The following is a 12,119-nucleotide window of genomic DNA, read 5'->3' as shown; positions in this document are numbered from 1 at the left end:
ATGACACACTAATGAGTCAGACTGTTCCTGACGGTGTGTGTAAAAAGAGCTAATGACTTAGCTAAAAGGCCGTTTAGTCCAACTTAGCAGCCCTATAGCGCTGTTGTTTGCTTTGCACTTAGTCGTGGCTAATTGGGAGGGCAGATTAAAGAGATGAGCGTAGCAAGGCCACAACGGGGCGAACGGGAGAAGCGTCTCGGGCACAAACAGATTAGCTGGCGGTCATCTTGAGCGCCAAAGTAAAGAACTAAAACATCTATTGTTCACGCAGCATTTAATTTACATGGAAACAACACAGAAGCCTGAGCCTTTGACACTATCATTGCTCGGCAAGCACTGCTATTTCCTCGAGGAAAAGCTAATCTAGCTGTACTTTTATTTCGGAAATCTTTTTTATTTCACAAAAGACAAAGTTTCTTCGATCTCATGATTTTTGCCCTTAACCATAATTAAAAGCTGAATAGTCTTTGGCATTTATTCTTCAATGGGAAAAGACTTAAAATACAAACACTTTTACTGTGAGTGTTTAAACTGAGATCTGAGAGGATGCATTCTTAAAACATGAAAATTATTCCACAAAATTATGATTTATGCAATATCCAAAAGTTTCACCATTACTGAACAACAATTTAATGTGCATATGAGTTTTAGTTCAAAACTGATTGATTTAACTAAAGTACACTGGTTTGCTTTATTAGCAGAAATAACTTTCCTGAACTAATGACCTGAGAACAACTGCAACAAACTATGGGTCCTATTTTAACGATCTAAGCGCATGGACTAAAAGCGCAGGGCGCAAGTTCACTTAGAGCAAGTCCGAATCCACTTTTGCTAGTTTAACGACGGGAAAAATGGTCGGCACGCAAGGCTCATGGTCTAAAAGGGTTGTCCCTATTCTCTTAATGAGTAATGGATGTGTTTTGGGATTTACATGCAATAAACCAATCAGAGTCTCATCTCCCATTCCCTTTAAATGCCAGTTGCGCTCGCGCCATGGCGGATTCGCTATTTACAGAGCGCAAACGGAACTGCTCGTGCGAGGTAAAAGTGTGCAAGCAGAACATCTACGGGACAAGCCGGATTGCACCATATCTTTATGGACACAATAATAATCTTTTACATTGTAATCCTTTTATTTGAAATATTTGCCATGTTTGTGTGCTGCTGTACGTGCGTCCCTGTGTGTTTAATGTACGCGCGTTGTGGACCCGCCTATAGGCGCACATTACTAACGCGCTTTTTAAATCAAAAAAATAAAAATAGCGACGTGCCAACAATGCCCCAGAACACATCTCGTTTTCAGACCAGCACGCCCATGGGCGCACAAATGGGCGCAAATGCATTTGCTATTTAAACAACGTGGCGCAGGACATGAAAATGATAACGGCGTCGGACTGAAACTAGCAAAAAACACTTGCATCAAGCTTGGCGCTGCATTGCACCGGGTGTAAGATAGGGCCCATTATAAAATGATATGAATATAATACAAATTAGAGTGAATAGAGATCATGTGTCAATGGAAATCTCACTTATGCCTAAAAACAGAAAGTTTCTATTTACCTCACTGAACAGATCTCATCTAATATAATTTTATCTGTTTAATTCTATCGCGACTAAGTTCCTCTTGAAAAGGTAACGAGGTTGATATATTTGCCCTCAATAGCTATTACAAGCTGAATAGTCACTGGCATTTATTCTTCGATGGGAAAAGAATTGAGCTAATCAAAGAAAAGGTGAAAAACACTCTCTCACTGAGGAGCTGATGTAGGATATTGTACTGCAAAGTGAGGCCAGTTAAATTACATTTCCAACAATTCTTCAAATAGCTTGATTGGGCACTAGCCAACAAGCATATTAAATCACTGTTACAATGAAATATAATTAGATCCAGTCCTCCGTCCACTGTCTTTTCCACTATATAACCATGCCTGTGCCTGGAATGCTTCTTTACATATTAATCCAGCTGATTAGCTTCCCGTGGGGAGACTATGAGTGATGTTTCATTAAGTTTGAGGTGCAAAAAAACATTTTTCCCCATTTTATGCTTGCCCCTCTCAAGATACAAATACCTTTTAAAAGGTTTCGTAATTGTCGCACGTTCCATTTTGTTTCTGAATCTTACTGATTATTTTCATCTCTGAATAAATCACGAACAACTCTTTTCCTGTTTATGCTTGTTTACGGGTAAGCAGGTTTCAGTACAGGGTTCGGTGTTGTTGTTGACCTTATAAGGTGAAAATTGTCTGCCGTCCTCATGTTAATTTCACCCTCCTTCAATTATCACCATATAAGGTTACACAGAGAGACAGAACAGCCTCACTATTGATATGTTGCAGCTGTCCGTCAATTTGCTAACACAAAGGACAGCAATTATAGGTTTTCATATGCAAAAATACATAAAAAAGGAAAAACATCAGTGCGGCAGACAAGAGCAGATACTGAATAACCAAAAGAGTTCTATCCATATCAAAACAGACTCATCAGAACATGAAAATGAAAATCTGAAAGAACATGAGATGAGCTTGAATTATACACAATAACCTAATAATCTAAGGCTTGACAACAGGCTTTATTTCACATGGTTTTATAGCACAGCATTAAAAACAAGCTGGGAGAAATTAACTGTAAATGGAGGCTGAGCGCTTCCCTCTGGGAAATTTTCAAATTAAGCGCTGCAAGCAAACCTTCCCTCCGTCTGAGAAACATTGTGTCTTTTCACAGACTGTGAAGCTTTAACATGCTCTACGTTTGGGATTTCCTTTTAACTGCAACACATCAATGGAACAGATGGATTAAAGGAGGATGGCTTTCATCATCTTTGTTTCATATTTGTTGCTTTTCTTTAGGAAGAGCAGGGCAGTGCTATGGTCTAACAATTCTGTTTCCATTTACCTCTCTGAGTGGATCTGACTTCTATACAGTACTGTAGTGATTCCCAAATACACAATGCAGACAATCTAGTATCTTGTAATACAAACACTTTCACAGTGAGCATTACAACTACTGAGATCTGAGAGGATGCATTATTAAAACATGAAAATCATATCCAATGTTCACAAAAGTATGATAATAATAATAGTAATAAACGTTTCTTGATCATTAGAATGATTTCAGAAGGATTATGTGACACTGAAGACGAGAGTAAATTTTAGATTTGAATAATATTTCATAATATTACTGTTTCTGCTGTATTTTTGATCAATTAAATGCAGTCTTGGTGAGCATATGACACTTTTTTTAAAACATCAAAAAATCGTACTAACTTCAAACATTTGAATGGTAATGTACACGTATGTAAATAATCAAAGTAGCTACTACAGGCAACTAAAACTTTCAATTATTCACACTTGACCACAGCCAAAATCTAATCTAAACTTAAAAAAAAAAAAGGTTATCTTAGGAATAAATGTTGCCAATAAATCTGCATTAACTACAGTATGTGTGTATACTGTTTATACACACATACAGATTTATCAGCAATTAAACAACCCCAGAAGAAATTGTGAATCTCCTCCATTAATTACAAAATTGCATCCCTAAATTTATAGTTTAATAAAAGGCAAAAAGCTGCTTTTTTATTTTAGAATATCTCTAGTGAGATTAGTCTTTTGTTATCACTAAAAACAGGACTATTGGTTTTCTTTGTTCTTATCATATGTTCCAATGCTCTTATAACATAAAGAAATACCGAAAGACAGTTAAAAGCAGTAACACTCCCTCCCTCCTAGGCTATAAAATGAAATAAAGTACAGAATGTGACGTCTTTTAAATCACTTTTGGCAATCTAAGTTTAGTTTGGCAAACTAAGTTTATTTTTGACCACCACACAAAAGTAAGATGAATGACCACTATTGAAGAGTACTTCCCAAAAGATCACGGCATTTCCATCCCTGCACTTTGAAAAGCTTCAGAATTGCATTCAGCCGGAAAGAACATGTGAGCGCTCCAAGACAAAGACTTGAAAAATACCCTTCAGTCCTCAAGAACCAGAGGTAAGAGTCATTCATTAAAACATGGATAATTGAAATAATAGTCTGGGTTTATTGAACTTTGCCCATTTCGCATTTAAGGATGTGGAAAGTGCCACGGCATGTTGTGAAACTAACTTGCAAATAGCTACAACTGTCAACATTTATCTATAACAGCAGAGTCCCTGATGCAAAATACTGGCTATATGAAAGGATGTTCTAGCCTGTAATAGCTGTGTTTACTTCACTGTACAAAAGAAAAATATTAACCTCCAGCCTTTCTGTCCATGTGCCGAATTCTTCCAGCGAAGGTTAGTGGTTAATTCACTTATTCTTATTTAATTCAAATATCTAGTAAGATTAAATGCCAGGAACCAGTGTTAATCATTTCTGTACCCAACAAACCTCCATTTAAAATGTTCCTCAAACAACCTTCAAGTAAAAAGATATCAATTCAATGAGAAATAGACAATGTATTTGTAATGCTTACAATTATACCTCTCTTCTGTGACTTTTTCTAATAAGGCTAAACCAGTGTTTTGGTATTAAAAAGCTATGCTATTCATGCTATTCAATTTCAAATATATTCAATATATTTTTTTATATATATATATATATATATAAAATGTGAACATGACTCTTTGAAATACTTGAATCTGTAATAATGAAATATAATGACCACTAAACTGTATAATTGTTTGTGTCTGGCAATCGATTTCCTACTAGATGTGTTTCTTTCATGTTTCTCATAGCACTCCATGGTCTCTTTCCTTTCAAAATATAAAATAATTTCCTCTTTAATCAATATTACATTTATTTATTTGTATATTTATTGTTTAGTAGCCATGGTAATGTTCAGTCAGGTCTACTTTTATAACTTATTTTAAATTATATGAACCATGTGAACCATGCAAACATGATTAGAGCATTTATAATTTGTTTAATTTGTAATGAGAAAAAAATTAATTTGGATGTTTGTTTGCTTATCTGTGAGCTAAAGTTGACAGCATTGACAGCAACACTAAATTTAATCATTTGTATGCATACTATAAAATACTCAATATTAATTTTGCTTAACATTTACAAAAGAGAATTCTTTTCGATTCCACCATATTGCTTATTCAAGCTCACCGTCTTCCTCTGTCTGTTTGACGATCTCCTCGCTCTCCTTGCTGCCCTCAGGGTTGGCCAGCACCAGCCGCAGTCTGACTGTCACGAAAGGCCTGAGTCCCCTCAGAGTGTAATGAGAGGAGGTCGGTATCAGCTCCTCAGCGGCAAACTCCTGCTGGTTGAACACATACTGGTACTGGACGGTCAGGTTAAAACTGTGGCAGCGCGTCACCGCATATCCAAAGGTCTCCCACTGCAGGGTCAGCTGACGGGCACGGATGTCCACAACGTTCACGTTCTGGGGACCATTGACTGGATCTGTGGGGAGAAACGGGAAGGAAAGGGAAGGTCAGAGATAAATTTGACAGGAAATTTTGATTACAAGGTCATCTTGACATTGAGATATACCAGAACAATTATCAGAAGAGATATTTTTCCTCTTTTGCTTGTTCCATACTCTACCAACAGCCATTTTGAATGGATAATGTAGCCTACATTTCTAATATATGTACACGACATTTCAAACGTTTTGGGGCTGGTAATATTTTTTAGTCTCTTATGCTCATCAAGGCTGCAACTATTTGATAAAAAAATACAGTTAAAACAGTAATATTGTGAAATATTATTACAATTTAAAATAACTTTCCATTTAAATATTATTTTAAATGTGATTTATTTCTCTGATGTCAAAGCTCCATCATTACTCCAGTCAGAAATCATTCTAATATGCTGATTTGCTGCTCAAAAAACATTTCTTATTTTTATCAATGTTGAAAACAGTTCTGCTTAAAACAGTGATAAAAGTTGACAGAAGAACATCATTTGATCATATAATTTTGTTTGTGACAGTGAACTTATTAAATATTATCATCGCATGGTTTTCTGAAATACTTGATTCTGACTGGTCAATTGTTGCAGTTTGCAGTTAAATATTTCAAAACATGTTGTACAACAGTGGAAGTGTTTGCATTGCTCTGAACAACATGGCAGCTGATCAGGCATTAGATGTTGATGTTCAGACATTGTTGTTTATGTGCAACATGATTCGTGGTCAAATCACAACTTTTTTTTCCGATTATGACTTCTTTTCAACGTGTTAATTCGTTAAGCCGTCATTACGTTGTGCGTCAAGTTATCACTACGACACACCCCATACGGCATTGATCCTGGCTTTTGTTCACACAGGGCGCCTTTCGGGACTGATCCCGGCAATGTTACTAGGTCCCCATCCCGGCATCAATCCCGGGACGTGTTTGCATTCACACAGAAGGCATTTTTACGGCAATTTCCCGGGATCAACATGCTGTGTGAAAGGGGCTAAACAGTATCAGAGACTCGCCAGTGGATCCAGTGGGCTTGTTGGACAAAATCTCTCACACTAAGTCCTCTAGATTAGAAGAAAAGCATAAAAGAGGCAGGCGACTGGTTTTTGACTTTGGCCTTGGACGAATCTTAAGGGAGCCGAATGTGAAAGGGAGTTTTAACGTCTTAAGATAGTTTACATCATGCCTGCTCTCTTAGGGCGCTTTCATTCTCAAAGTTCTTAGAGTTCCTGTGTGCAAAGCAATTTGAGCAATGTGAGAACTGTGTCACGTCTAGGGCAGACATCAGCGTTTTTCAGCTTCAATGGCTCATTCATCAGTGGTTCACACATGGGAGGCTTAGACTTAGACTTACAAAGTTTGAACTGAATTGTGTTCAGTTGCATTGTGTTCAAGATCAAGCAAACCAGACAGATTGGTAGGAAAGTCAGAAAAAAAAAGATCCATAACTGATTTGTTGTCTGTACCAAATAATAAACAGGAAGCCAAAGCCTCATTTTAGGTCCTCTGTGATACATTTGCACAGTTGCTTAACTCTTTTGCTTAATCTTAGCTGAACAAATTACAGAAAAACAACAACAAATGACCCAAAACCCCAAATCCTTTGTTCCTGAAGGCCAGATTACAGCTAATCTATTAATCAGAGTTGGTTCTTATCTAAAGGTGTCATCTAAGCAGATTTGAGACTGTAAATCCTACGTGACTAAGCCTCACTAGAATGGCTATAAATGCAGAGACATATGTCTGCTCGAGCAATGTTTAGGCTCTCGGCCAGCGAGGGTCCATGCCCAACATGTAGCCTCCCGTCGAGGGGAGGTGTTGGAGGGGTAGGGGATTTGCCTGGTGGACAGGTGCAGGGTAACAATATCACCATTAAGCTGACAGAAAGAGGTGAATGTGTGAGAGCATTAGCAACACGCTAATGCTCGGCTGCAGGGTACGCCGTGGTGCCATAGGTGGGCTTATGGAGCCTGGATGAGGGCTGGTGTAGTTTAGCAAGGGGAGATGCTGATGGATGGCGAGCGTATAGGGTCATTAATCGCAGACGTTGGGGAGAATTGCATAAGAGAAATCAATCTTCAGTACTGCTGCTGCGCTGCTTTGGCGCGATCTCTTCAGACCCAAACGCCCTGCAACATTTATCACACCTCCACCATCCCTCTTGCTCTCTCTGGAACGAGAGAGGAAACTGCAAGCAATAAACATATCAATAGGTGTCCACCATACCCAGATGCGTGGGGTTTTTAAACTGAGATATTCAGATGAGGGAAAAACAGAGGCAGAGAATGAACAACAGCACAAAAACAACAACTGTGAAAAATGAAATAAAACAAAATGCGTCTCATTCGCCATAATGAAATTATATATCGGCCAAAAACCACTCTGCTTCCTAGATATCAGCATAGAGCATTGAAAATGACATGATGACCCATTTTAATTTTTCTAAATGAAAGCATTTTAACGGTTATTTGCTGTATGAAACGAATGGAAAAACAACAGTAAAAAATATACATATAAAATGAAAGCATCATAAAAATGGAAAGATTAATACAATTTTAAATAAAATTAATAAAAATACTATTTATATGATAAAATAAAATTAACAATCATTTACTTAATTATTTAAAAATTACGTAATACCCGTTTATAAATTATTTTTTTATAAATTTTTTTTTTTTTTTTTTTTTTTATTAATAAAAAAAAAAAACTAAATTATAACAATAGATATTATAACAGGTTTACATGCATCAAAAGGTCAAAAAAACACTTTAATTTTCTCATAGTATACATTGCACATCTCCACATTTTTCAATTATTCTCAAACAACTCAGTTGGATGAATCAGTCTCTCTAAATCCCTCCTTTCTGCGAGCTACTCTACTCTGATTGGCCAGATGGCCCAGTCTGTTGTGATTGGTAGAGTATATTTGTGTATATTTCAAATGTATTGCGGTCCACATGCAGGAACTGTATCAATAACAGCGCATATGTTAGCCCATGCACTAACGTGAATGACTAATGTAACGTTAAAGTTTGCAAAACAAATCTTGCTCCATCCTTTATCTTTACTCAAAGTAGTAAGAACGACAGACAATCTGCATTAATAGTCACAGCTTTAGGTAATAGTGGCCCACAGCTGATTAGCATAAACTATTTTGTTAAGACAGTAATAATGTGAGTTAGCCGGTTAGCCGGAAACTTAAACAATATAAAACACAAAACTACATATTTTGAACACCCGGTAGAAAATATATACATCAGTAATTATTCATACTTACAGGTTATGATTCTTAGGAACAAGCTGGTCCTAATAAACTGGGTACTGACCCATCTTTCAAGAGCAAGCGTTTTGTGAATCCCGCATTGAACTCCGAGATTTGGGAAGCAGTCAACAGTAAAATTACGTGTTTGAGGGCGGATCAAGTTGTTCGCGGGCAGACGACATACAACATAGGCAGGCATTATGCAAATGTATTATCTAGCAACATAGAACCATAACACAGTGGGACTAGAATTATAGACGATTCGTTTAGGCGGTTCAGAGTTGATTCTTTTTTTTAGGAGACAGTAACTTTATTTAGCGTGCACTTTTGACTTTTCAGAACATTTACATTCACAAACAGCTATATTACACACTGCATGAAAGGGAATATTTGAAAAACCAAAATAGGGGCACTGTAATTACTATTACTCAGTACTTAAATGTATAATTACACTGTAACAGGGACACATTAATATAAAGTGTAACCAACAATAAAAACCAGCAGGCCGACAGATTCATTAGTACAGTACTAAAGAGTCTGTGCTTTTCTTGAGTGAAAATGTTCAGATATTTGTTCAAGGTTGCACTTTACCTTCAAAACTCACTAACCTTCACTCACAATGGTCATTTGTAGGCCAAAGTGGCACCATTGGTTACATGAAAACATGACCAACCTTCAAAAACATTTCCAACCAATCGAAGATAAAAAAAAACTTCAAAGGTTAAAAGACAGTGTAGAGGGACACAAAATAGTGTATATAAGCTTTGCTCCAAAAAACAGTGAGCTGCTTTGCTGTATATTGCCATAGACTGCTGTCTTGATATAAACGAAGAAAAGATATGTCATAAAGGTGCAATTCAAGATTATCTCAATAAGCATGACTAATAATGAAACTGATCCCATGTCTTGGTAGGCATCTCACAAAGTTTTGGAACAAAGCTATAGTCATTGTGTTCACAGCACATAACACAATTAAGGAATATTGGATGTGGACAGGAATTACGCATTGAGTGCTGTTAATGCATTTATAGTATTTGATATCCAAAGTCTCCCAAAGACTCGAGTCACCCCATGCAGTGACACGACTCAAATCAATTAGATTAACACTGGGAACAGATGTTGGGTCGTTTCTCTCCAGAGTGTTTTTTAATTACTGTCTGTTTTTTTGTTGATGCAGTAAACAATACTTAGCATTTAACTCTGGATGTAACTTTAAAACTTCTCTCTTAATTAGGTGATGCGTAAAGCAAAACCGCTGTACTTTGCGCAGCGTGAAGTGAGAGTTTGTGAATTACGCTGGGACTTGACGTTTATGTCAAGTTACATTTACAGCTAAGGATCATCTTACGGCTGCAGAAGTCACAGACATTGACATCATATAGAGGAGTTCCTCATACATGTTCAGCATAAGCAGTTTTCACCTTCACTACAGCATTGAGTACTAAAACACAAAGCAAAGTTCTGCTACAATGTGCTACTGCATTTTAGCCAAGGGCATGCTGAAGGATCGAGTGTCACTGTGTGGCAAAGTTGAACATTTTAAACTGTGTTATATAAAGAGGAAAACTCGGTTTTCATGAGGATACCAGAAAGGATGCTTCGTTAAAGTGCTGCGTTGCAATTTCACACGATTCAGTACGTTCAGTGTGTGGATGGAGGAAAGAAGGCTAATTTAAAGGGATAGTTCACCCAAAATTCTAATTTTGCCACCATTCACTCAACCTTTTGTGTTCCACAGAAGAAATAAATGAATACAGGTTTGGTACGACAAGAGGGTGAGTAATTGGTTTCATCATTTTTGGGTGAGCTATTTCTTCAAGCGGCAGCAGCTGGCAACATCAGCAAGAGTTTCAAAGGCAACAAAATACATTTGGTTTGAAGACGTTGCGATTTCACACTGATGATCTTGAGGGGAAAAAAGTAGAAGGGAAACAGGGGAAACGGAGAGATAGACTTGGCAGATCAAAGGCAATATACTCTCTGTGAGGCCGACACTGCCGTCTGTCTGGTTGTCCCTTTGTGGGTTTGCTGTTGTTGTGGTTTATCCTGTAGAACACAATAACCTCCAACAGCCAACTATACTGTCTATTCCATAGTGCTTGGCATTCATCTAAACAAATAAACCCTTGACTACATCCTTTTTCCTTTCCCTTTTATACCCACCTTGAAAATGCAACAGCACCTTGGTATACTGGACATGTTCCACAGCAATACAAGTGTTTTTCTGAACATGTATCATAATGATACTATGGTAATGCCATGGTGTACACTAGTGTTAGTCAGTAAAATTAGTTTTTGAAAGAAATTAATACTTATTCAACAAGGTCACATTTGACTGATTAAAAATGACAGTAAACCAGTAAAAAAAAAAATCCTATTTCAAATAAATGCTGTTCTTTTGATTTTTATATTAATCAAAGAACCCTGAATTTATTTTATCACAGTTTCCACAAAAATATTAAGCAGCACAACTGTTTTCAACATTGATAATAATAAGAAATGTTTCTTGAGCAGCAAATCAGCATATTAGAATGATTTCTGAAGGATCATGTGACACTGTAGTGATACTGAAAATTCAGCTTTGCATTACAGGAATAAATTACATTTTTAAATGTACTGAAATAGGAAACAAAAGGTTATTAGAAATAGGTTATTTTAAATTGTAAAAATATTTCCTAATTTTACGTTTATACTGTATTTTTGATCAAATAAATGTAGCCTTGATGAGCAAAAGAGACTTCTTTCAAAAACATCATACTTACTCCAAAAATTCCATCAGTGTTATTGATTTATACTTATATTTTGGTATATGAATATGGTCATCATGTGACATACTCTGTTGTTCTCAGGTTACCCCATTGCTGAGGGGATAAGAGGAGATCGGATGGATTTTCTCATTGTACACACGCAATATTTAAGATGACCCAAACTTGATATCATTGTCATCTGATCTGAGGATAGTGTTAAGGCCTGTAGATCAGATGTTAATTGCTGATTGCAGATGCTGAGTATAATTTCCCACAAATGCAGAATTTTAACTTTCATCCACTGGTACTCGGTGGTCATAAATGGGTTAAAAATGGACAAGAAGCAGAGAGATGCATTGTTTCAATAAAAATAACCCCCCCCCCCAAAAAAAAATGGAAGAAAATCTGTACAGAAAAAAAAAAACAATACGCACAGGGGGGTTTTAAAACGAAAAGTCATAAGACACCCTCACGCAATCCATTCCCAAAAGATGACTCCAAGTCTGTCTTGTTATTGTTCAGCCTTCAACTGGTTGCTGGATGGGGAAAAAAGCAATCACCCTTCCCTCTTCCCAAGTCAATCATAAGCTCCAAGATTCCAATCATTTAAACCTTCCAAGATCAAAACAGTGTGAACTGCCTTTCTCTCCACTTCCTGCCGTAATGACTTCATGCAACGAGGATCATGATATATCAAACGGCGGGCGGC

General features: G+C 37.0%; 1 protein-coding gene across 16 annotated transcripts in view; it reads right to left on the bottom strand.

Annotated features, from left to right (window-relative positions):
* Positions 1–12,119, bottom strand: part of ptprt (protein tyrosine phosphatase receptor type T) — a 250,044-nt gene that overhangs the window by 109,380 nt on the left and 128,545 nt on the right. For all 16 annotated transcript variants that reach the window (XM_079883834.1, XM_079883839.1, XM_079883832.1 and 13 more), the window contains exon 8: positions 5,100–5,396. In XM_079883834.1, the coding sequence (XP_079739960.1) occupies positions 5,100–5,396 (297 nt within the window). The remainder of the gene's footprint in view (positions 1–5,099; positions 5,397–12,119) is intronic.

The sequence above is a fragment of the Squalius cephalus genome, assembly GCF_949319135.1.
Source record: "Squalius cephalus genome assembly, chromosome: 10".
NCBI classification, from domain to species: Eukaryota; Metazoa; Chordata; class Actinopteri; order Cypriniformes; family Leuciscidae; genus Squalius; species Squalius cephalus.
Note: the sequence above shows the minus strand (reverse complement) of the source record. Positions and strands in the feature narration are given on the sequence as shown.